At 40.8% G+C, this 26,261-nt stretch overlaps 2 protein-coding genes across 4 annotated transcripts; one reads left to right on the forward strand and one right to left on the reverse strand.

Moving 5' to 3' along the window:
* Positions 1-456: 456 nt before the first annotated feature.
* On the forward strand, positions 457-15,929 carry LOC146688139 (leucine-rich repeat-containing protein 52-like). Its single transcript, XM_085439121.1, has 2 exons — positions 457-1,498; positions 8,330-15,929. The coding sequence occupies exons 1-2, from the start codon at positions 850-852 to the stop codon at positions 8,656-8,658; spliced, it is 978 nt and encodes a 325-aa protein (XP_085295247.1). The 5' UTR covers positions 457-849; the 3' UTR covers positions 8,659-15,929.
* Positions 15,930-17,215: 1,286 nt separating this feature from the next.
* On the reverse strand, positions 17,216-25,786 carry LOC146688140 (protein zyg-11 homolog). 3 transcript variants are annotated; one of them, XM_085439113.1, is made up of 14 exons: positions 25,590-25,786; positions 24,928-25,093; positions 23,872-24,671; positions 23,571-23,711; positions 21,899-22,075; positions 21,158-21,222; positions 20,762-20,861; positions 20,459-20,509; positions 19,900-20,058; positions 19,735-19,782; positions 19,398-19,598; positions 19,267-19,319; positions 18,242-18,339; positions 17,216-18,046 (listed from the first exon to the last, which is right to left on the reverse strand). In XM_085439113.1, exons 1-14 carry the CDS (start codon positions 25,590-25,592, stop codon positions 17,865-17,867), a joined length of 2,244 nt encoding a protein of 747 aa, XP_085295239.1. In that variant the 5' UTR covers positions 25,593-25,786; the 3' UTR covers positions 17,216-17,864. The 3 variants fall into 3 exon arrangements, with proteins under 3 accessions (XP_085295239.1, XP_085295240.1, XP_085295238.1); XM_085439114.1 differs by having other exon boundaries at positions 19,509-19,598; positions 19,900-20,061; XM_085439112.1 differs by having other exon boundaries at positions 19,900-20,061.
* Between the last annotated feature and the right edge of the window lie 475 nt (positions 25,787-26,261).

Genomic DNA, 26,261 nt, shown 5'->3' on the forward strand with positions numbered 1-26,261 from the left:
GTGATCTCTGTGGTATTTCAACCTTGTACCAGCCTGTGATTCTCACACATCAATTCTTGGGTCAAAGAGAAAAACACTGAAACAAAGGGGCCTTATTGAATGACAGAGTTTTCCTGCATAATGTCACTATAAAACAATATCCAGTAAATGCTCCCATGGTACTAAAATACCTAACACCCACAAACAGATCTTTATATACACATTCTTACATCCACGCAGCTTTTACCCACAGACCCTCCAGTAGTGTTTGAAGATGTAATCACAGCGCCCGTGCTGGCAGCTAAAGCATCACAGGTCACCTTACACTAGGTGTCAACTGTGCGCGGGCTTTAATATTTAATGTCAGCCTTACATTACCTCCACTGCCCAGACCCTTCCACTCCCCACGCTCCATCTCACTCCCGAGCGTGAGATCACTCCGCAGCCCCCCCCCCCCTCCCTTTCAGTGCGCCCCCTTTATTTGGATTCAGTTTCGGAAAGCGAGCGGATGGCAAACATGTAACGGAACAACTGACTGCAAGCAGCAGCGAAGCTTCAAAGGACGTCGGCTTTTTTACGACGTGCGAACAGCTGTCAGCAGAATACACTCAATAAATTCATGAAATTCGAAACAGCACCAAGGCAGCCGACCGTCAAGTCCAGCACAGCGGATGCGCGTCGGATCCAGAACCAACAGACAGGATGAACTGAGACATTACGCGCGAGAGGTTGCCACGGGCACGTTTGGGCTTGACCTCGGCGGAGATCGTTTCTTGGGACAAGCGGCTCGCACGGTGATGATGTATCAATGAAGAATGTCACTGCGACCGACTCTGTCCAAACAGGGTTGATGAAGCCCTCGGCGGTGTCATGCGTCTTGCCCCGCAGCCAAGCGCGCAACCCCTGCGGCTTCTAGTTCTGCTCCTTCTCGCGAAAGCGGTCCCCTCATCCCCGGTAATCTCCACTGGCTGCCCGGACAGGTGCGTGTGTGACGACCAACTTGTGGTCCAGTGCGCTGGGCAGCATCTGACCACCTTCCCGGTCAACCTTCCGCTGGCCACGCGGCAGCTCATCATCTCAAACAACCGTATCGCGGAGCTACCGCCTCTCGCGCTCAACTACCTCTCTGACCTGGTGTACCTGGACTGCAGCAACAACTCTCTGACGGAGATCTCAGAGTCCACTTTTGGGAATCTACGCAAGCTGGCCTACTTGGACCTCTCCTTCAACACTCTGACCCGGATCGAGGACAGGACGTTCGGCCCCTTGGCGAGCTTGGTGATGCTGAGGATGACGGACAATCCGGGGCTCTCCGAAATTCACCCGGACGCTTTTAGGGAGAACGCGGCCCTTCAGGTACTCGATGTGAGCCGAAACAACCTGACGGTCTTCAACATCACCTCCCTGATCGCGCTGCCCGCCCTGCGCTCAGTGGGGCTCAGCGGGAACCCGTGGAGCTGCGAATGCGACAACGAGGACCTGTCCTTGTGGGTCCATCTGGAGGGCTTCAAGTTCCAAGGTCTTGTCAGTTATCTACTCTATTTTTTCTATCAACAAAGAACATCACTTACATTTGCTTTGGTGAGAGGCCCCAGAGAGCCAGTCATACACAAACATTGTTACTCCATTTAATTGTTAGATAATTCTCAGTTACATAAACTGGCCTCCCGATGGAGGTTCTTTCAGTAACAGAACAGCATCCACTAATAAGATCAACAAAGTGCCCGCGCAGCACCTTTCATAAATCCAGCTGTGTTGTATGTCGATAAGCAACAACTTATATGAAGAAGCACTTTAGAAGTAAACAGACAAAGGGCTACTTTAATAGCTAAAAAATTATGGTGAATCTAGAGGCTAAGTCATTGTTTATAAGCTGGAATTACTTCTGTTTAATGTGCAGAATTTTTTTGCTATTATTTGAAATCACTGAATTGAAATCCCCACGTCTGCACAGTTTAACCACAAGGCACTGATTCAAAATCAGCTATTGTTCAATAGCTGATTTTGTCCCATCTTCTGTGGAATATAGTTTGAAGGTCATTTGATTTCGTTTAATTTATCTGGGTCTTAGTCATATGCACATATACATTAGAGCTTCAGGGGCCCTGAAACTTTTGCCTTGTTGGTTGGTAATCGAGATTGGTGTCCTCCTACAAAGTGACAGTCCTTTAACTGTGATATTTTTTGTTTTTTCACACCTTACATAATTAAAATTCTTCGTATAAGACAGAAAAGATGTTCAAACATGATGGCAAAATGGCAGCAAAGCTCTTCCTTTTGACTCCCTCAAGGAAAGAATGACTCTGTGTCTTTCTGAATACATGCAGAGGCTTAACTACTGGATTTCCCTCACACCATGTCACTCCCTGTCATGTCTGCATCTCAATACACACACACACACACACACACACACACACACACACACACACACACACACACACACACACACACACACACACACACACACACACACACACACACACATGCCATGTGGTATCCATGTACACCACAACTCTGCAATGTGCTGTTAGTTTGATGTAACTTCACTCCTCTCTCATCTTTCAGTGGGATGAGACGCAGGTGACAGCAGTGGAGCGTGGCAGCAATCAGACTATCAAATGACAAAGAGGGGGAAAGAAGATAGGCAGGGACCCACTTGATTTGTCTTCTGGCGACTTTACTCATAAATTCTGTTCTGCTCTCTGCAGTGATGAAGGAAACAAGGCGTTTCTTTTTTGTTTTGTTTTTTAAATCTGAGAATGACTAATCAATCTGCTATCAGGCTCCTGCGTTGCAGGCGTGATAAATGGATCATGGCTCCACCATCAAATATTGATCCCCTTTGTTTTGTTGCTGTCAAGCTGATAAATGTGTCCGGTATTCCATCATCGTTCTTACTTTGAGTTATTATGCTCGTGGATAATGGTGTGGATGTGTCACTATGCAAAAGGGCAGCTGCTATTTATAGTGTGATTTACTGAGCAAGAAGCCAGCCATAATTCTAACACCACAGCTATAATACAACTGCCACGCTCACTAAAAAGGCATCCCCTGCTCTTTTCCCTCTCACACACACGCACACATACACACACACTATAGTTCATCATGCTCCCTGTGAAGCTCAGACTGAGTCCAAAAGGAGTCCTGCAAGAGCTGTCCCATTTTCCTGCCTCTCGTTGCCTTTTGTCTAGCTTAATTTGGAGTTGAGTCTCTTCCAGTGACAGCTGCCAGCGAGGGAGAAGGCGGACACATGGATACAAACATTCTCTACATCTACACGCAGCCTTTGGTAAACACTATAGAAACTCACACATACACACCCTCACAGGCGCAGATTTTACACACTGACTGATTTGTGCACTGAGACGTTTAAACACAGACAAAGCATACTTGTGTAGCTGGGGGGTGGGGAGGGGGTTTCTGGGGGGGGGGGGGGGGGGGGGGGGCGTAGAAAAACATTTTAGAGACGGTTGTTTTTCAGCTGCAAGCTCCGGCTCCCAAGCCTTGTTATCGCTTGCCTGGGTCTCACCTGGCTCATGCAACATGGCTCGCCTTGTCTCCTCGGTTTAGGAAATGCATCGAGACCAAGCGAGAGACAGGGAGAGAGGGAGCGAAAGAAATAAAGCCTCAGGAAGGAACCAACAGATTCTCCTCTGTCTCGCCTTCCTGGCTAGATTAGCACTCTCTCAGCTGTTATATAAGGAAAGCGTCTAGAAATAGAGCAGTGTGGATGGGGGAAGGAGAGAGGGAAAGCCCTGTCCTTTGATGTCAGTCCCTGTAGGGGTATAGGGGGTGAAGCCATAAGGGTTTCCTTCCTAGCTGTCAGGCCTCCCCTCACACACACATACCTGCATATGCAAACACACACACGCGGACATGTGCATCCACAACCATTTGCAGATTCAGATTGGAAACTTAAATCTCATGCAGACACATGCATGTACAGTGCATTAAGTGGGAATGCACACTGTACGTATTTGTGTCTGCATGGAGGGCTGTCGGAATTTGAGCAGCATATTGTGTGAACAGTGAGCAGCAGCAGAAGCTTCTGAGAGGATCAGAGCAGACTTTGAATTTTCCCTGCTATTAAGCTTAGAGGAGCAGAGCCTCCTCGTGTTCTTCAGCTGCATGCTCATTTTTTAATCTTTGAGACACATAAGAGCTTCTCTGAGCATAAAAGCAGAGATTTCAGCGCACAGTGAATAATATATTAGGGGAAGCATACATTTCAGTGAGATGGAATTGTCGAGTAGTTTGATTGAAAGCGACGGTATGATCCCTGTCACCCTCTGTCAAATCACACCTCCCACCAACCTGAGCCTGTTTTTATATGTGTTGCCAGTGAGCAAGCGGAATAGGTTTAAACAGCTAAAAGTAATTGAGTGTGAACATTTGAAAACAATTAGGTAAAATATTAACTAAACAGTTGATATAAAAATGAAAGAAAAGCGATTAACAAATAGGTGAATTAGTCTAAAAGACTGAATGTGCAGGTTAAATGCAGAAAGAAGTAAACAAATTCAGCTGAACTATAACAATAAGCAAGTAAAAATGCTGTTGACTTGGAGTTGACTTGGAGCAATTAAAGGTGCAACAATAACGGCTAAACACCTGCATTTAATGGCCTTGTTGATTCATGTGAGGTCATCAGTGAATATGGACGTGGCCGATCTTCATTAATCACAAACACATAAAGAACTGAAAGAAAACAGTACAGTTATCTGTTATAATAACAACTTTCTTTCTTCTTTGTTTTTGGCAGAAATTGGGAATTAAAGAAAACCAAACTGGTTATTAGCCAAACTGTTACTTCAAACATCAGGATTGGCATCAGCCCAATATTTCAAAATCGTATGTGTCTCTTAAAGTAGTTTCATAAAAAGCCAATACTTGGAAAAGGAAGTGTAGATGATTTAAATTCTAGGGTTTTTTTTCATGTCAAGACATAATAAAAATGATTTGGTCCTTAGCAGGTATTAAAATTTGGGAAACACAACCTCAGATTAGGATGTGACATATTACACAATGTCATTATTTGTTTAACAAAAATTAAGCTAAAATGCAGAATGCAGCTAGGTGCCGATAATGAAATGCACTTAATTGCAATGCATTGATCATCAGTTCTTAAAGAAGCGATTGCTGCTGCAGCCAGCAGTCTGGGAAGGTTTGTGCAGCCATGTCTAAACCATTCGAAGTCCGTCATTCTACAGCGGGAAAAATTACTCACAAGTGGAAAACATTCAAGACAGTTGTTCCCAGGAGTGGAAGTCGCAGCATATTTACCTGAAGTTCAAACTGTGCAATGTTTACAGAACCTGTAAAAAAAACAGGAGCTAGATCTCGGACTCTGAAGGCCTCAACTAGCATGTTCAATGTTAAAGTTCATGACAGTACAATTTGACAAACAGTTTGGAAAGGTTGCCAGGAGAAAGTTTATTATCTCTACAAAGAACATGTCAGGACAGCTTAGGTTAAAAAGCTGCATCCGAACAAACTACAAGACTTCTGCAACAATGGCGATATCTGGCGATAATTCACAGTGCCACATTTGGACCAAAACAGCACATCAGCACAAAAGCTGTGGAGGGGTGATGACCAGGGCAACCTTCAGTCACTGCGTCGACCATGAACTCGTCTGTATACCAAAATATTGTAAAGTTAAATGTGATGGTCATGGATTGGCTCAGACAAACTTTACTTATGTCTAATATTCCTGTATAAGTGTAAACATACCATAAATGTAAGCTGTACTTATTTCCTACTTTTCTATTAAAACAGAAATAAATGAGGGACTTTTTCACAGTACTGTATATAAAATGTTTTGACGGTCATTATTATTATTATTGTTTATTGTCATCTAAAATTGTCAGCTGAAATAACACAGAATACAGTAAAATGTTCATAAAGTCAAAGCTTACCTTGCTGAAAGACCAATGATCTCTGCTACAATGATCTGAATTTGCACACAATGACCACCTAATGGATCTTCACCCAAACTGTGCTTAAGGTCAAGGGCAAGATCACATTCATCATTCTCAGTCTATTTGAATTCTTATCAATTTGTCCAATACAGCAAACTATTGGCAGCTGGGTGACCAACTACATACGACATAAAGCTACAAAATTATAGGGTAATACATGAGTAAACGTTTTCATTGTCATTTTTCATAGTAAAAAAAAAGATTTATGAATGTTTTGTTATTTATCAGCGGTTTGTGCGACGAGATCACTCTGTTCAATATTAATGAGATGTTTATGTAAGTGTTGTGCAGTAAGTTTACAGTTATTCTCTGATGGTCATGTCTCGGTTTTCCTCTGTTTGTTAGGGTTGTGTGAATGTTACAATTCCATGGCATGCATCTCACAGCAAAAAGAGTCAGGGTATTTTAAGCATGCTGGTATGAAAATGGGGCTACAGGAAACTGTTCCCTGTGCAGAAACTTCCAAGTCTTTTCATCTCTCCCAGTGGGAATTTCTCCTAGCACAAAAGCTCTGAAAAAACAGAAGCCAATTAAAAACAGTGGCCGCGTGGAGATGCCACACTCTGCTGTGTTGCACTTTTTTGCTCACAATAACAAAAGACTCAACCAGCTTTCAGGATTGTTATCTTAAAAAAAAGGCCTCTCTGGTGAGCTGCTGCAGGGCTCAACACCTATAATGTGGTGTGTTTAATTTTCATTCAGAGGGCTTTAAAATTATAGTTCATGCAGTTTTCCGAAAGCGAATGAACTCAATATTTTGTTAGAATATGTGGATTTCAGCAAGGTCTCAGTACTGTAGTGAAGTCATATCCAGTCCCTGATGATGAGAACCCTTATTATCTGTGGTTTCAAGCAGACACAAAGGCTCAAGTCACTCACTAATCCTGTGCAGGGAAAAGGAATTTGAATATTTCATCCATGATTTTTTCTTTTTTGTTAACATAATGCTGCATCAACAGCAGACTGTGAAGCGCAGGAAGCTCTTAAAGCTTTTGTAGTTTTCTGAAAGAAACAGCAACATTATTATGATGCAATTTGATGCCTTTTGGTTATTTATTTATTTAGAAGTATGAATGTGAATGAGTTTTGGATATCCTCGTCTCAGGATGCTGCCATTTACAAATGTTGAGGAAAACAAGTACAAACATGCTTGAATTATTCAAAAGGCTGCTCTCTTTAATGCCATATGTATGATATCGTACTTTGCATTATGTTACAACTCTCACAGCAAAGGATCTCATAGATCATATGCTAATTAGATGCAAAGGTTTTACACACATCTGCTGTACATAAGTAAAAGTACTGGATGAAGAACGTGTGAGAGAGAAAGAGCTCTGTGACAGACTGGCGACCTGTCCTGGGGGGAACCCGCCTCTCACCCTGTGGCAGCTGGGATAAGGTCCAGCCTCCCTGCGACTCTGATAAAGATAATTGGAAGAGATCGGAGGGATGAATGATATAGTACAGTGGAGGGGATAACAGGAGTTATATGTGTCCTGTCACATTTTCTACTATTTTGTACGTTTTTGCTTTTATTATTTGGTGAAGTTTTTTTTTCTGAACTTGTACGATCTGTTAGAAAGTTGAACCACTGATTTATTGATCATTTTTACCTGTTTTTTTTTTGTTTGTTTATTTGTTGATGGTTCAAGCTATTACGATAAAAGTTGTGAGGTGTTTGTTTACAGTCAGCGAGGATAAGTCGCCTGGAAGTAAAACAGAAGGAGACCGTGTGATGCTGAGGCTGAGGAGCTTGAACAGCTCTGCTGTAATTAGTCCTATATAGAAATCTTGATTTTAAAGCAGCTTTAACCCTCTGACACCAAGTGTCTCATATTTAATACATGTGTTTTCCAGACATCTATGTCATCAGTGTGGTTTGTTTAAGATGAACTGTGAGCAATAAATTGCACAAAAAATGCCAGATGTATCAAAAGCGATACAAATTGAAACTTATATTATACTATTATACTTTTTAAAATTTGTTAGAAGGTGTAATAAATTCTCCAGTTTAAAACAAACAAACAAACAAACAAAATTAATGGTTCAGGCTTTAGAGAGTTAACCACCTTATGATGTATTAATAAAAAGTTAAATTAATAATCATAAAGAAAACAATATTTTTATAGAAAAAGATCTGATGAACTTTCACTTGCCTTGTGTCTTAAAAATGTCACTTAACAGTAACAACATCGCTCGAGCGGTGCCACTCTAGGACAGCTGTGAACTGTCTGTGGTGCGTTTCTTTGATATTATGAAAGAAAGAAGAAAAAAAAGGATTGAGTTCTAACAATAGAAAAATGCTGATATGTTACTTTGTCCCATGATTAATCCTCACCGTTCCTCCTTGGTGTACTTTTGTGTGACAGATGAGGGCCAGACGGTGTGCGGTTCACCTGCTGATACTCAGGGCCGTCGACTGGGGGAGGTGGGCATCCAGCTACGGACGTTATGTCATCAAACACTCGGCTCCTGGGACTACCTTTTCTTTGTTGTCATCGGCTTTGTCATCTTCGCTGCTGGCACCGTGTCGGCCTGGGTGATGGGTGTCATCATGGTGCTCTATGAGCGCTACATCAAGAAGAAAGACGAGCAGCTCGAGATGGACGACGAGGAAGAAAGCATTGAGACAGGCCGTGCTGCGAGCACCAGGAGTGGCCATGACAATGGGAATTTAAAAACTTCACATACTGTTTAAAACAAAAATCCCACCCCTCTCGCCATGGATTCCCACAGTGCCTCCTTTCAACTTCCACGACTGTCTGAGAAGTCTCATGAAACTGGGTCCGTTTATCAGGCTCAGATCTGTTAATGAATGGAACAAGGAATGTGTTTCTATCATTTTTAGTGGGCTTCCAGGTGTTGTTACACACACTGTAGTCGCCATAGTGGAGGTCTCCAGTCCTTGGGTAATACATAGACTATGTATGCAAATATATGACCACATATTTTGTTACTTTATGTGCAAAGTTAGCATTAAAAAAACTCAAAAACAACATATCTCAGAAAAACTCTGAATATGTTTTCACAGAGATATTTCTGACTGATCTTCACATCAGTTTAAAATCAGCTTTTCGAAATTTTAAAGTTTAAAAGTAAAAAAAAAAAGTCAAGACAAGGCAAAGATAGAATCTTAAGCTAAAAGTAACCTACCCCCAGGTTACCTGTGAACTGCGACCTGCACTATAGTAACACCAGTTGAAATAAAGACGGAAAACGTGGCTTACAGTTTGTGCTTTGCTGATGATATTGTTAACACTGAGTAGGAAAAGTGTGTTTTTGTGACTGTAGTTGTAGTTTTTTTTCTCCAGATCAGTTTGTCTTTTTTATTGGTACATTTTTCACTGAATATTCCTCTAAGATGCTTTATTATGGTTATTTTATGGATGTACTGAGGAAAGCTGGATACCAGAACTAAAGATGTTGACGGCTTGCTTGACAGAAACAGAGCTCTAACTGGATTTGTAGCTCAGTGAAGGAGCACAAAAGTATTTTCCTCCAAAAAAGACCTTCACCTACTGTCTACAGCTATTGGCCCATAGCTGTTTCACTGCACTGATATCATAAAAATAAAACTCATTGATAACGTTTATAGGAAAAAATATGTTTTGGGCACAGAAGATCTTGACCACTGTGAAAAATGAACAACACAGACTTTTTTTTTTTATTAAAAGACAGACATTTGCTGATGTTGAAACCAGATGTGACAAGAAAGTGGTGGATCTGAGTGAGAAATGGAGGGACACTGCACACTCATACAGTAATGATTTATCAACCATAAGCCATCTCTAAAGGGGATCATGGTTTACAAACTAAACATCATGCTATATTCAGTAAGAATTGAAACTAGCATCTGAGACCATATAGCTATTATTTTTAAAAAACAAAAACAAACTCTTAATGAAGTCAAAGACAGTGGGAGTTGAAGGGCGGTTTTTGCCATAAATTATTAAACTGCTGAACTCCTGTTTGGAAACCGTGTAGTCGCCCCCTGCTGGCCACGAGAAAGAATCAGGTTTAAGGCACTTTCACATTAGCTTCACCTTTTAGGAACAGAAGCTACATCCATCTTTGAGCAGCAATGCTGAATACATTCAGAGGTTTAAACTTATAAGGAAATTATAGCAAAATAATCCCACTTAAGACATTTAAGAGCTAAACAAATGTGTGTGGATAAGTTTAGACATCTAAGTCGGACAATTATATCTAAGCCATAGTCAAAATATCCATGCATCCATGCATCCAGCTGTCATAGGGTGAGAGGTTGGACTGGCACAGAGAGACAGACAATGGCTCACATTCGCACCTACAGCTAGATTAGTTCTAAATCTATGAGGTAAAACCAACCATCAAAGAAAAAACGTTGCTGTTTGCGTTCCATTGTCTTAATACCAAGCTAGGCTAACCATGTACTGGCTTTATATTTAGTGGATGGATACAAATATGCCTCTCACTCAAAGAAAAAAGAATTAATCTTGTGTTACCATCATTTTTTACATGTCTGGTTTACAGCATTCGCTAAAAAATCCAATAGAAGGAAACTAGAAATGTTTGCCAAATCTTCTGTAGTAACTATAGACCCAGTTCAAATATACAAAACATTTTCCTAGTATTATAAAATGCACAAACACTATTTGGTTAAACCATACAGCCATCTTATATAGAATTGTTTTGTTTACACTGACAGTTTTCTCAAGGACCTCCATGATGGCACTAACCAAAGCAATACAATTGTGACACAGCTCGAGCTCCTCTGTGTAACATTATAAATGTCTTGTTGTCGCTCCACCCACAGGTATGACAGGAAGGAGAGGAGGAACTCCTTTTAAGGAGTGCATTTATCCCCGTGTATGTGACAGAGTGTACGATGTAGCTTTATGTGTGACTCTGCACAGTGAGAGTGTCAGTCCGTGCACTGCTGGGGCATGATTTTGTACTGTAATCCATCTTTCCCTTAATCATTAGCCCAGAAACAAACTGCTGTGGCCGTATTTGTGTTAAGGTTCTACAGTTGTTGTGAAGTGGAGAGAGCCCACAAATGCCAGCTGCTGAGATCTGTTTTGGCAGTGGGCCCTGCTGGATGGCGAGCAAACAGGACAATGTGATAAGTGATTTCTACTCTGTTGGGTTGGAGTGCAGTGTCCTATCTACTTCTGCATGCACTGTTAATGCACCAAAAAGCCTTACAAGGTGTGTATACGTTCATTAAAGAATGAAATAGGATTTCCTGTAACATACGAAAACATCCTATTTGTGATCATTTCAAAATGCTTAAAAAAAACAATTCTTTGTATTTTTTTGGTGACTGAGTTACTGTGCAAAGACAAACATTATTTATGCCCAAAATAGCAAACATGAACACTTGCTGTGCTTCAGGTTTCCATGTCACAAACCTTCCATGCTTTTAATACTTATCTGGAATTGCTCTCCATTGACCCTGACTTTAGTATCAACTTGCTTCAACCGAGACATCAGTCTGCCTTTTGTATGTGTACTGTTCCTGTCTCAGAATTATTCATTTGATTAAAGAAAAAAAAAAAGCTATGACAGACATGCGAAGGATTAGATCAGATACTTTTTTCCTGTGTTTGAAGTCAAATGTTTAGATGTATCCAAGTATAACATATCGCAGAATTGAAAGCAAAGCAGAAAAGAAATACTTTACTGAAGACATTTTGAGACACACACACATTAAATCAAATTAACGAGAGCCAAAATATATTTAGCTATACAATACTTTGTTTCCATGGCTTTGGGTTTAATTTGCTATTCTGATAATGTCAAGGTCGACTGAATGTGGCAGGATTTGTGTGCCGAAACATGTGAAGGTTTTTTGAACTGCAACTGCACAAACTGATGCCTTTCTGTAATGTGATCTACATCTAATAGTGAGAAACCTTTCTTCACACATTTACTGGCACTTCCAGTCACATATTCTTGTGAATTGTCCAAAAAGAAAAAAAAAAGGTAGGGTTTTATATTTTATGTGATGAAATGAATGCACAATAATAGCATATTATAAACACAGTATTTATGGATGTGTCAGAGGTGGTGTCACAGGTATTTTATTTTTGGTCACCACAGGCCTTTCACGCGGCAAACACATGGCAGCGTTTGATGTACAAAGGTTTTCTTGTTGCATCCTTAAGAGCTATTAAAAGAAGAAAGCAAATATAAACCACAAACATAAGACAGTCAGAAAATAATTCAAATTTTTTGTTGCTTGTTTTCTCTTGAGAGAGAGAGAGAGATGATTGGAATTAATGCTGACTCATAACAGTATATATAATTATGCATGTACCGATGTTTTGATTGGTACATGCATAATTATATATACTGTTACTTCAGCAGTATGCTGAGATGCCTTCAGTCCTGTGCTCCTGATTGCTTCTATGGCTTTGGGTGGAATATTTGCATGGGTTCTGTCAGTAATGCATTGCTTAATGTGCAGGTCTATTCAGGTCTCCATACTAAACTCTCATGTATACACATACATACATAAACTCGATCATTTTGACTGTGAGCCTGTGTTAGTTTCTGCTGCAGCTTACTGATTAGGCCATGCGATGCCACAGGCAAGGGTGAGGGTGCAGACTGGAAATAGGATAGCTGATTGCCCCAATTCATGTCAGCACAGTGACACACATGAAATGACAAGGAAAACCCACGTCTCCCTCTCCTAATACACGTACACGCTGCAGTTGCTGTTCGTTTACACAAGGTGAAGGTTTGCAAAGCTTGGTTTTGAGTAATAACAGCTTCCTGTTGCATAGCACGTGAATGAGCTGAATTTCAATATTTAAGTGGATGAAGTAAAATGGAACATTTTGCACTTGTTACACCCCCGTGCTTCACGGTCAACCCATACTTAGGCACACGTATGCTTAAACACACAGAGACAGAAGCCTTGGTTCTGCCTCTAATTTCCCCTTGGGGTAGAAAGACTCTTATTAACACTGATTCTGACAGCGAGTACAATAGTATTGTTTCGCATCACAAACAAAATTGATATAATTTGCTTTCTTTCTGATGGTAAAATAAAGTAGAAAGCTTTCTCTTGTCTATCTGATGAAAAGCCAGCAGGTTATTAACATAGCATAAAAATAGGGGAAGACAACTAGCTTAGCTCTTGGAAGGAAACTAAGCTGGCATAACACAAAGGTAAAAATTTAAGTGGGTTTAAAAAGTGCTAGATGAGTTGATTAGTTAACTTTGAAGACCAGCAGTTTTTTAGTGTATGATGGTTACACACCAACTACAACTGCAGCTACATAGCACCAGAACAGGTGTTCAAAGGGCAGAGTGGTAATGCAAGAGAAGCGATTCTTTCTATTCACAGAACCATAAAAGGATTTAAAAGCTGCCATTTTTTATTTTATATAGGACTGCAGTGCTCCTTTAAACAAAAACGTAACATTCATTTGGCAGGTTGGGTTAGGGTCGCTGTTTCCTTCTGGTTCCACGTTAATCTAAGTTCAGCAGCAACTGGCTACAGCATCACATTAACATACAAACCTGAGGGGCAACAATCATTTGATCTGACCATTGGCAAGTTAGCAAGTAGTAAGAGCACATTTCCCAAGATGTTGAACTGTGGCTTTGAAATAATAGCAGTACTTAAGGCAGCTGTGGTGCTTGCGAATGGATGTTTGTTTTCATTTTCATATCCCATCATTCAAAAGCCAAGCTGAGGCAGTGGTCAGGATGTGCTCCAGGACAGAGATGCGCCCAACTGGATATGGTCACATTACAGCTGTGACTGCGAGCCAGTTCAGTAAATAGACAAGGAAATGCACACAGCTACTGGACGCAGAAGCTCCTGCAGCCCTGCTTCCTGCTCATATTTTTGCACCATTGTGTGCACCCACTGAGCTGGAGGCAAACGGGCCAATGTAAAAATGCCTGCAGATGGGAGATGTGACATGAAGTAAGACTGGCTCTAACCGACCGTAATAGCCCTCTGACACATCTACTTACAAACATGTTCACTTACACACAGTCATGCACACACACACATCAAATTGGAAAATAATCCTTTAGTCATGGAATAGTGGAATGACTTAAACTGAACTTGGAGATGAGGGGGATATTTCCACGGAAGGGTGGAAATCTGGTGTCAGTGTTACAGCTGTTATGTGAGAATTTCATCATTAATCAGACCCAAATTAATGTTAGCTGAGACAAATCTGCGATACATGCTGTACGCCTGTAAAGAAAATACTTTAACGTATACTGAAATGCATTTCTTTTGCATGCATTTGTGAACACACGAAGGCTAAGGAGGGTTCTTGTTTTATACTCCGAGTTACTTTCTGACCACAGAAGGATCAGGATCTGCAAACACTGGTTTTCCACCAGTTTTGCTTCCCTCATTTCCTCCATTGTGATCTCAGTACATTCTCAAAGCAAATTATTTGTGTCGTGGGATTTGTTGCAAAATAACATTAATGTTTGATTTGATTTCTGTCACATGCAGTATATAGTATATATTTTATTGCAGTATATATTCTATTGGACTCAATATTGACAACTTCTACTTATCCCTTCCTTGGAAAGAGGCTATTGATTGATTGCCTTCACTTGGCAAAGAGGAGGATGGTCCTGCTGCTGTTACACACTGTATTTCCACACAGGCTCAGGGGCCTGCCAACTCTGTATCCTTCCCCAGCAATAAAAGGTCATTGGAGAGGAGATGGTGTGTCCTTTTGTGCGTCACAGTTCTGCCTGGAGAAGTGTTTTTTTCTTCTTTTTTTTGTTTCGCCTTCTTAGACGTCTCCTCTCCTCCTCTTCTTTTCTTGAAACGTGTTTTCTTCCGCTCTTGCTCTGTGGGTATGTAGAAGGCTAGCCGGTGTCTAATTAGCTTCCAAGTCAAAAACCTGTAAAGCCAATAGGCACATATGCACTGCAGAGACCGTCGCACACAAGTTAATAGGCACACAGACATTCGCAGCTGGAGATGTGTTGCATTTTACATTAGTGTATTCTGGGCACCCAGGCCAGTGCACAGTTGTTTTAATCCAACGGAGCTGGCTGCACAAGTGAGATAACGAGATGCTTACTCACACTAAGCTCCAACTCAAAAGCAGCACAATGGTATTTCAGACTGAGACAGGCACTTTGCAAACTGGTCTGTGGTATTTTTTGCACATACAACTGGCATGAAAGGGACTTTAATTTTCATTTGACTGGCTCTGTTCCTCTTATCTCTTAAATGTCACTTTATCCCTCCCTTGCTGTATTTGTCTCTTAAATATTTTGGCCATATGGCCAGAAATATCTGCACCTGCCATTTTCCCTATTGACGTGCCTATTTCTAGCTTTTTGCCAATCTCCACCCTTCTCTCTTTCTCTGAACAGAATACTTTCTTGCTGTCTGATAAATACCAACAATGAGTTAAGCTTAGCTTAATACAAAAAAGCTTCATATCTAATTCATATGCTGTACATTAACTGCTTCTAGCACTGATAGTCTTGCAAATTTTTGCTTTAATACTTCAATTTTTGGAGCAAATGAAATAATGTAGTGACCTTCAGGATTGCTTGCACTGTATGTGTGTGCATTTTCACATCAAAAAACACCTCTTGGACATCTTTGCACAATACAGCTGCATTCAGCTTTTATGCTCCTTATATCTGGAACAAACTCCCAGAAAGCCTCAGATCAGCTGAAACACTCAGTTTATTTAAATCCAGGTTGAAGACTCACCTGTTCTCAGCTGCATTTGAATAAAGCACCAAATCCACACTTTTAAGCTTAAATTTCAAAACTTACATTTAACTACTGATTTTATCTATTGTTCTGATTTTATCTGTTTTGATTTTATATACTGTTTTGTTTGTTTGTTAATTAGTTTGTTTGTTTGCTTGTTTTAATCAATTTTAAATCATGCTTTTTATTTGTTTTTGTTTCTAATGTCTCTGTAAAGCACTTTGAATCACCTTGTTGTTGAATTGTGCTATACAAATAAACTTGCCTTGCCTTGCCTTACACTCAAGGATAGGAGTCCAGGCACATTATGAGGCTGGAGGTGAAAGCAACTGAGAGACACAGGGAAGGAGTTTCAGGGATCAAGTGAGGGTCAAGGTTGGCATGCCCAAAAGGTACTGTGTCCCTGTACTTTCACAGTAAACAGTTAATAGTCTTCAAGTTGAATCAGTATTAGCTCCATAACTTTGACACCTGAATGAAGAATCTTGGGCTCGAATCTTCGGAGACACCTGGGTCAATTTTGAAACTCCAGAATTTCTGTATTTCAACACTTGACATCTAGCAAACACTATAGTCTACCATCAGTGATATATCACATACACTAATTTTGCCTGACAGAATCACGTCCATTTTTAATTCAGTCAGCCCAGTGAATACAGTCATTCAATTGTGGATTTGACTTCTGTTAATTTCTTTTTAAAAGAATCATGAACCCCTTTCCGTCTTTACTTCTTACAAATAGTAAAGATAATCAGTCACTTTAGGAAGCTCTCTTTATAAATAATCCTCTTACTGACTTCTTGTTAATTAACCAAATTAGACTTTCGTTGGCCCTTTCTCAGCTTTTTTTCTTCTTCTTTTTTACAAACCATTTCCATGTTTTCCCCCTTGCTTTTGTCCGTTTGATATCCTTCTGTCTGCTTCTTCCTCGTGTCACTTAAATATTGATAGGTTCCTCGAGCAACAGAAAGAAACTTTAGACCTGTAACAGTGCACAGCGCTGTTGTCCTTTGGCTCGGTTCTCTCCAGTCACTTTAACTCATCACACGCCGTCTTTTCCTGTGTGGAAGTGGAGTTCTACGCTATCGAGTAACAGCACAACTGTAATAAAAACCCTCGAAGGAAGTGCTGTTTTTCCACCCTTCTCATGACTTGAACTTCACACCTTTCTGGCTGTTAGCACTTAAACTTTTAACACAGGGCTGCCACTGTGAGTTTAAAGTTTAGAAGGCGAGTCTGTGTTAAATGCTGCCTCTGGATCAGATCTGGTTCCCGTTTTCAAGCGTACAGAATAACCCACCACTTCCAAGGAAATGAGAAACCTGGCTGAATCACAACATGCAACATTATTTTATTTTTTAATAAATACTTTTAAATGCCTGCTGGGATTTTCTTTTTTAAACAGGTGAATCGAAGCAAATTGACACTTAAAAAGTTGAGCAGCCTGGTAATAGTCAAATATTCACGTGAGCTTTTTAAATTCACTTCTCAAAAGGAATTATTAATAGAACAATTTATAATAGACACTCTCGATGCGTACAAGCAGTTCTGTCTTCCGGCTGTATTACATAAAACATAATGAATTCAGAGAGCCAGAGAGCGACAGTGTGCGAGAGAACAGAAAAATAAGAAGAGGAGAGAAAAACAGATAAACAGCAGGTTAAGCCTGCTGGTACCTAGCCACTTATCACACGATGACCTGGAATCTGTACATTTAGTGCCTAAATAATTTACACAAATACACATTAAGGGCAAAACAGTCCAAAAAATACAGTACTAAAGCACCCCCTAGTGACAGGTTTTGAAATTAAAACCTTAAGTCAATCCATTTTTAGCTGCAGTTCATTTTATTAAGCTTCTATGCTGTTCAGCCCATTATCAATGTAGACTAAAAACAGTGCACATGTCAAAGTAGAACATTCGCTCTGTAAACAGCAACTCTGGTTTCAAAGTAAGTAAACAGTTTAAAAAATAGATAACACAAATAACTTTTTACATCAAGCAAATACACTGTCCATATGAAATAAATATTATGCATTACGTGGTTTATTCTATTAAATATGTTTCCAGATGATTAGTATTAAGTGTCTGCACCTTGATACTGCCTCTGCTTTCTCTGCAACTATATATCTAGCGTATTTCAGATATAGCTCAAAGATAGCAAATCAAGTAAAATTCTTTTTTTAACACTTCTGTCAAGAGCGTTGAGGTGCCGTCTGATTGTTGAACGCTCCCGCATGAATCTGATGTTGCTCAACCATGCTCAAGACGCTGTCTGATAGTCCTTTAATGTCACTGTGTGTGCTGGGATGTGCAGCCAAAGCTTTCAGAAGTTCAGTCAGGCCTTCCTTCTCCAGCATGCTGCTGTAGTGTGAAGCTGGATGGATTGAGGAGAGGAGAAGCGATAAAAAGATGAAAGAGGGATAGAGCTCAAGACTATTAATAAACCAAACGGCCTATAAAATATGATCATATTTTTGCATGAATAAAACAATTGTTTCAGATCAACCCATCACGCCGATAGTGTAACCGCCCTTGGATCCCCACAGCTGTGTTTGTGTGTGTGTCTTACTGTTTTGAGTGCAGACCAGATGTATGGCCCAGACTGCCCACAGCTGCACGCCTGCGGGCTGACAAGTTTGAAGCAGAGGGCAAAAAGGATGGAACGACCTGAAACATGGACATCAAATAACCCAGTTTTTGTTTGTCCCAGATGCAATCCAGCTGAGTATGTGAGCTAAGGTGATGCAGAAAATGATTCTCAATCACATTTAGGACGTTTTCTTGTGATGTCTGAGCTTTCTGTAGCAATTGTGGTAGAATTCTAGTGGAAAGACAAGTTTTATAACACATAATTACCAGGTCATCTTTTAAGACTTCAGCTATCAAATTGTGCCCTGGCTGGAGAATTCATACAGCTACAGCAGAAGGGTTATTATCACTAAGAAAATTTAATGAATGCCAAATGGGGAAAAGTCATTTTATCTAAAACGCTGAAACAGTGGCGTTGGTATAGCTGCACCATTGAGAAAACAATGCATGAATTATATTAAAGTTGCAAAATCCAAAAGTATCAGAGATTGTCAGTAGATGCAGCTGTGCTGTCATATGAGAAGCCTATATGATATCCTTCCTGAGTAAATATACCTATAGGCATGGTTTAAAAGATCCTACATGACCTCCTTCTCAAGCTACTGTGTTCACTAAACTTGACCTCTGACCTTGAAGTCTTACCTTAATCATGAGGTCAAGGCTGCTGATATTCAAAGCTATCAGAGAACCTTTTCTCGAGTTATCATCACTGCTGCCCACCTGGTTAACCCAGTTAATGCCCCAAGTGTTTCAGGCTGAGAGGTAAAAACTGTTAAAAGGAACTGTCCATGGTGTTTAAGATCAGGCTTGTATTCCACTGATTAAACTGGTGAAAACTGTGCAAATTTTGTGTGATCTAAAGAGAATGTAACATGTGTAACCTAATTAATGGGGAAACTGTTTAAATAAAGTGTTATTCAGCATGTAGCTCATGTCTGATGTCAAACTGAGACTAGTTTTATTCTCTCTTTATATATTTCTGTTCTGTCTTTGCTATTCTCTCACCTGTAAGACACCATCTCCCTCTCAAGATGGGTCCACGTCATGATGGAATCGTGCTGCCGAGACAGAAAGGCATATTCACAAAATGTGGTAGATCTTACATGAAGAGCAGCATTCAAAACACACACACACACCAGCTGCTTCAGTACGGTGCTGCGCAACTCATTTTCCAGGGTCCAGGCATCTGGTCTGGAAGCAAGGTGCGCCAGTATCCCCCCTGCAAAGTAGCGAACCCCCACATCCACCTGAGAGTCCTGCAAGAGGCTGAGAATGTGCTCCAAAATGTCCTCCTCCATCAGATCAGCCTGCAACTCCTCCACCTCAGCAATGTTGTTCTGCAATTCAGGGAGACCAATTATAGCAGTGACTGCAAAAACATAATATAAAAGGCAAGCATAACACAGGAACTGTTTTGTGTATGATTACGGCTGCCTACAGATGACTTCATTTAAAAGTATATACACTACCCACCAGAAGGCCAAGAACTTTCTGCTGAATAGAAGGTTCAGTGTAGTAGGACTGCAAAGCAAAAGGGAACAGCATGAGAGGAAACATACACTCTTATGTTAACGTCTCTCTTTGTGACGTTCATTTTTAATCAGTGTGTCTATTGCTTTATTTTCTGGTCTCCTTTACCTCCAGAACCTCCTCGTACAGCTCCAAGCCCCGGCACTCAATGAAATTGCGCGCTGCTACTGGCATTTCATCCGTCAGGTTCCACAGAGCACTCAGGGCAAACTTCAGAGTGGAGTCGACAACTCCAACCATGGCTTTCTGCTGCACAATAGCCAGCAGCTGCTGTTAACAGAGACAACAAGAAGAGGAAATATGGCACCGTGGAAAAGCACAGAGGGGGAGAGAAAATGGGAGATTACTTTTTTTGTAGAATAAATAAATATATAGGAGAAATATTGTACACATAGCGGGAACATACTAATGTGTAGCTTTAGACATAGAGCAAAAGAGGATAACTAAGTGTGGAGAGCAAGACGAAGTGACTGAGAAGCAGAGAAAGAGCAAATTGAGGCGTAGGCGTGCATTAAGCGATGGAATGACAAGGGCATCGAGTAGAGACGTGTATGCATTAAGTAACTGTAAATGGACAGGTGAGAAAGACGGCGAGGGAAAGAGAAACACAGGGAGAGAATTAGAAATAAACCCGTGCTAAGCCGGTACCCTGAGAGCCTTAATGTACCTTCATTATAAAGATATCCTTGCTGAATTGTGCCATCTCCTCTGTGGACAACTGCACATAAAAACAAATGGATGAGTGCTTCTTTTAAGGGTGTTTTATCCATTCTTCTAAATGTCAGTCTAAAACAAAAGGGTACTTTTATCCCACAAGAAAATTGTCCACATTTAACTGGACTAAATGAAAGCATAAAGCCGCTCGCTGAAATAAGTGTCAAAGGGTTAGCTCTCAACAGGTAGGATTAAAAGGTGCCACCACTATTTTCCAGCAGCAGACTAATGCACAGTGAGCGAGAAAAGTCTTGACCTTGGCCACCAGAATGGAGATGACAGCCACAGCCATCCTCTGCAGGGTCGGATCCTCGTGGCTGCTCAGCCAGTTAATCACCAGCATTGCCGCTAAATACCTGAAGCACGATAGCAGCGTGGATATAAGGAACACAGTATTACAAAAATACACCAGTGATGCACAGCAAAACCTTGTGAAAAGTTCACTGCTTTGGTTTAACATCTGGAAGAACTATTTCTTTTGGCAGTTGCATTTCAGAAAAAAAAAAAAAAAAAAAACCCCACACAACTCAGCTGGATTCCAATCTGATGGAAAAACACTACACTGCCACTCTATGCGTGCACTGATTATTTTGGCTACTGCCAGACCAATGGACTCAAAGATCATATTACGACTGACGGAAAGTAAACTAACTTGTCAAAAGGAACCTCCTGGAGGATGTAGTCACTGCAGAGGGCCAGCAGACAGTTCTTTTGCACCTGGAGAGACGGTAACACTTCATGAATTGAAGTATGGGGTATTATAGAGCAACTACAACTACAGTCAGGATTAGGTCTTAATTCTGTCAGGAATTAAGTTGGATTCTGGTGAATAGCAACTCAGCTAGAACAAAACCATTGAGTGCCACCTTTTGCTGGTATACAACTACATGATATCATGATTCTAAAATCTGATGGTGGCTTTCACAAAGGATGGGGCATGCACTGAAATCCATCCATTACCTGAAATAATGGTTTTTCAGTGCATCCATTATCTTCAATAGCTTGCACCACGCAACAGCACTTTGCTGCTGCGCAAAGCAAATGCACAGCTCAGGAGCATTTGCGGGTTCAGCATCTTTCAACTTTGACCCATGCTTGCTGGGAAGCACACATTGCTAGTGGAAAGGAGGCTATGACCTGGCAGCAGGTAGGGAAGGCAAAATGAGGAAAAGTTGATATCATAAGTCTGAAATTTTGGCGTGCACACACATACACACACTCTCACCAGAAGATTAATACAAAAACCTTTTGTGGAAAACAAGTTTCCATCCCAGTAGAGACGCCAAGTTTTTAAACTCCTAAAACACCTAATATTAGTAGTGAACCCAAAGGCGAGTAGAGTACATGCCACATCCTGAGTGAAAGCCTTTGAGGCACTGAGCATACTCCTGACCTGCTGGTGGTTGGGGAAATTCTTCATGGTGTTTAACAGTTGGGTGACAGTAGAGCTGAGCAAGCTGATGGGCATGGCCTGTGCCAAGTCCTGAGTGGTCAGGTTGAACACACACGCTGTGGCGACCAGGTGGATGTGCAAGGAGGTGGGGTGCCTCTGCATACCACTCACCACCAGCTATAGGACAACAAAATATCCATTATATTAGTGGTGCCCAACATTTTTTATCTGAAATATACTCAGAGCACTGTCACTGTCTTTTATAAAAAATAAAAAAAGCACCAATGTTCATTTGCACTTATTTTAAACTGAACGATAAACCCTTTCAGCTTATTTCTCAGCTGTAATCAGCTAATTGTTTTAACCATCATCACTATAAGTTCACAATGTCAACCATTCACTACTACTCTGAGTTCGACTCATTGTAACAACTATTCATTTCACTTGACACTTAGTGACCAATAACTTTACATTACTTTAATCCATACTTTCACATTGCAATTTAAACTTTCAATTCATAATCTTAACTACAGTTTACCTGTTACTTTTTTCAAAACTATTTATTAATTTTTATTCATAACTTTAGCTAGCTCTAAAATTATAAATAAATAGCTAATAAGACTAGCTAACACAAGCGGCTAATCATAGCTAGCTACACACTATGCTACGAATATAACTGCTAGCCATATTTAAATACTTCATAACTTTGCATTAAGAATTTCATGTAGCTAATTTATTTTACTCAACCACATTAGCCTATAGTTTAACTGTAACACTTCACCAAACTATTATACAGATATTTACTAAAACTTTTAGCTAGCTCCTACATTCCAACTCTTTATCGCTTTGGTTTAGCAAAAAAATTAAAATAGCTTACATACATTTAGCTAATTTTTATATTAATGATATAATTTTGTACCCAATTCTTTGATTCAATTTTTGTTTTTTGTTTTTTTTAGGTCAGTGTTAGCAGTTGTGCTAATCTTGCTATACTTAAGGATCTTGCAGAAGTACTCTCTGTGGTACTGTATCTCATTTGGGAATCATTTTGTAGATCATTATTACACAAGCATGTGTTTTCGAAAAAGTAATGAAAGCAATATCCAATCCGCATGTTCTTTTGTTCAATTCTCAGCTCTATTCAACCAATTCATCTATACAGTTGGACTGTACTATTTAACATCAAAGCTGTAATTTAAACTGCCTCACCACCTCTTCTCTTCAATATCCACAATTCACAGGACATTAAAGCTGTAAATTAGGAAAGTGGTTTAAAACACCAAAGAACCAAAGATTTTTGAGAAAAAAAAGATTCTTTATATTACTTTTTTCTTTATTTCAATAAATCATGTTTTAGTACTTTGAGATATGGTGTGAATGTTTGCATTGGTCTCTGCATATGCTGTTTCTCTTGGCAAGGTCTTAGTTAAAAAAAGGAAATGCTAGTTTCAGTGACAGTACTGTTTTTTAAAAAGAAATTAATGAACAAGGGAAAAGATCTCATACAATGGAGAACAAAGGGAGATACTACAGTAAAATCTTACTCATGGTAAGTTTTTGCTTCTCCTAAACTGAACAAAATAGCCAACTGATTTTCTGTTACCACCCAATCAAACAAATCATTCCACAGGTTTACTAAAGACATGTCGGGAAGCAATGCAGACCACAACACCTTCAGCACATCTGGCTGTGGTTTGTCAGTGTCAGTGGTTAGACTGTAGAGATGGACAAGGGCCTCTCGTATGAAACACTCGCGGTCTCTGTACCTTCTGAGTGCCTCACACACCTGGTTCTCATCAGCCTCTCCTGTTACCTGGACACACATTCAGCAGCATTACAGAGAGAGGAAATGCAGTGGGAAAATTCAGAAAGAGTACAAACAGATCCTCAAGTCAAAAATAAATGAGAAGCTTGTGCAGTAATCAGGCTTGTATTTCTACCATTGCTTTCCCTGGGTAGTAAAAGATTCTTACTTTTAGGCTTTTCTGTGTAGAAAAGAAGTCACAGGAGCTAACCCCAGTGGCTAGCAGGCCCAAAAAGACCAGTCCACTTCTGGATTCCACAAAGCTTCTGATTGCAGCTTCACTGATTCTCTTCCGACCAGAGATATCTAAAGAAACTAGTGATGGGAGGACCTGGGGACTCCCCTCCAGAAGCTGCCGCACTGTCTCATCTCCATCTCTTCCATCGCTGTCATCTACAGAGAAGTGGTCCTCTGAAAAGTCCAGATGCTTGAGAGCATGAAGCTGGCTAAAGACAAAGAGCAGCTGGGCAGGGGACATATCCAGGTGCCGCTGCCTGTGGGCAATAAGGGATCTCAGGGTGTTTTTGCACTCAAGAAGTGCAGTGAGCTTAGAGATAGCACTGCAAGAAATATCCAGCGTCTCCAGGTGAGGGAGATTGCAGATATCCTCAAGGGCAGCATCATTTAGGTCTGTGTTGGCAAGGTTTAACATTCTAAGGCCCCGCAAGGAGCTGAAGCCAACATGGATCCCACCATTTGCCTCTAAAGACTCCCAGTCCAGACGTAAACCGCTGAGGGACAACCTCTGCAGGCTGGATCTGCATTCTGGGTTGGAGGCCAAGCCTGAGACAATGTCAGCCCCAGTAAGACCACCAGAGACCCAGGAGGCATCTAGTTCCAGGAGCCGGTGAGGGCAAAGAGCCAGGCGGAAAGCTTCTGCAGACAGTGGGCAGCTCTGAATGGAGGCTCGGCGCAGACGGAGTTCTTTGCAGCTTCGGAAAATCCCAACAGTTGTGTCATTCAGTATCTCTTATGGGAAGAAACAAACATAGGGATATTGTAGGAAAAAGAAGCATCGGTTAAGCCATATTTATGTTTGTGGAATATACCTTTCCTACTCTTGCAATATGACAAACTGAAACCTCTGTTTACTGCGAACTAATAAATCATTTCACCTTCAATTCTTTGGAATAATTTTTCTTTCCTTCAGTTTGCCAAACAACTGCGACCACTCAGTAGCGGTAGAAAATTGATGTTTGCAGAGCTGTTTTATTTTCTGACCTACCTTTAGCTGCCATGTGATTCAGAAGCTGGTCAGCAGTCTCCTGCGGGAAGACCGGGGCCCAGATGAGGCTCATGGAGCCGTCTGCTCGCATGCTGCACAGAGAGCTCAAGCTCTGGCACACCTGAGCCAAGCAGAGGTCACAAAGCGTCGGGGGGCCCTCCGCATCCTGCAAGAACATCACCATGTATCACAATAATCACACACACACACTATATGCTCATATGCTCACTCGACTCAAATTAGAGGGAAAACTTTACATAATATTCCATGTGATCTGGCCAAAATACAACAGCGCAAGTTTTATTATATGTGATAATTCTGTGATGTAAATGTCATATTAAGAGGTTTCAGTTTATTCTAATTGCATTTAAGCCTACATAGACCCTCCAGTTGTCTGTGTGGTCTTCCTCAGGCCTCAGCGGATCTACAGAGACACGGATCTCTAACCTTAGTCTAATTTTATCCGCCACAGATGAGTCTCCGCTCACGAGCAAAGCCTGTTTAAATCGCCTCGACCCCACCGCTTTCTGGAGGGCAAAGTGGACAATAACAACTGTTGCTTCTACGGCTCTACACAACAGCCGAGTGCTTGTCACAGAGTCGATGTGCACGAAAATAAAACCCTGGCGACATTACATGAAAGGGAATGGGGTCAAACTCACCATGCTTGAAAGTGAGAAGTCCGTAGGAAAAATGAAAAAAGTAACAGCAACACTTCGTTCACCTGCTTTTTAAACCATGTTACTCTGATTATTTATTCATTTCCTTCCCCTTAAACGAATGACAGCTAATCAACCGCTCCTCTGTTTAGATTAAAGTCGCTACAGTTTTTCGCCAGACGTCAAACCACAAGTGTCAACTGTCAATGTCCAGCTTGTGATTGGTCAAGCCGCATGACGTCACCGAGGGCTTGGCGCAGTGTCTGTGATTGTAGGGGATTAAACGCTGTATCAATTACAAGCTTAGAGAAGTGTCTTTGGAGGTATTGCATAGATTCTAAATAGTGAGACTTGGATGGTGACTTTAAGTGTTACGATTACTGTGGACTGGGTCTTAAAAAATACAAAAAATAAATATATTTTTCCCTCTCCCTTTGATTTCATCGCATAGGTATTCTCCAACTTTCCACTAGACCAGTATTTCCCCCTTACCTTCTTTCGGTCTTGGGGCAACCCAAAGTGCCTCTCATGTTTCTTGCTGGATAGGAATATGAACATGTAAATAATATAAAATAGCTATCTATTACTTTTTGGCCTCCCACATTTACATAGCCAGAAAGCATATGCTTACACACAAACACATAAACCAGTTACTAATTCTGATAAAAAAAATAT

Source organism: Copadichromis virginalis, linkage group LG18, assembly GCF_057382275.1.
Source record: "Copadichromis virginalis isolate Kocher_CV1m ecotype Utaka linkage group LG18, C_Virginalis_male_GT1.1, whole genome shotgun sequence".
Lineage (NCBI taxonomy): Eukaryota > Metazoa > Chordata > Actinopteri > Cichliformes > Cichlidae > Copadichromis > Copadichromis virginalis.

What these genes read in the sequence shown, in the direction of transcription:
- LOC146688139 (XM_085439121.1), top strand. Translation starts at nt 850, where the DNA reads ATGCGTCTTGCCCCGCAGCCAAGCGCGCAACCCCTGCGGCTTCTAGTT. An exon ending in GGAGGGCTTCAAGTTCCAAG is followed by an intron (nt 1,499 to 8,329) that starts GTCTTGTCAGTT and finishes TTTGTGTGACAG; the next exon opens with ATGAGGGCCAGACGGTGTGC.
- LOC146688140 (XM_085439112.1), bottom strand. An exon ending in CAGGAGGTTCCTTTTGACAA is followed by an intron (nt 20,862 to 21,157) that starts GTTAGTTTACTT and finishes ATCGTGCTTCAG; the next exon opens with GTATTTAGCGGCAATGCTGG. An exon ending in TCTCCATTCTGGTGGCCAAG is followed by an intron (nt 20,510 to 20,761) that starts GTCAAGACTTTT and finishes TTTTATGTGCAG; the next exon opens with TTGTCCACAGAGGAGATGGC.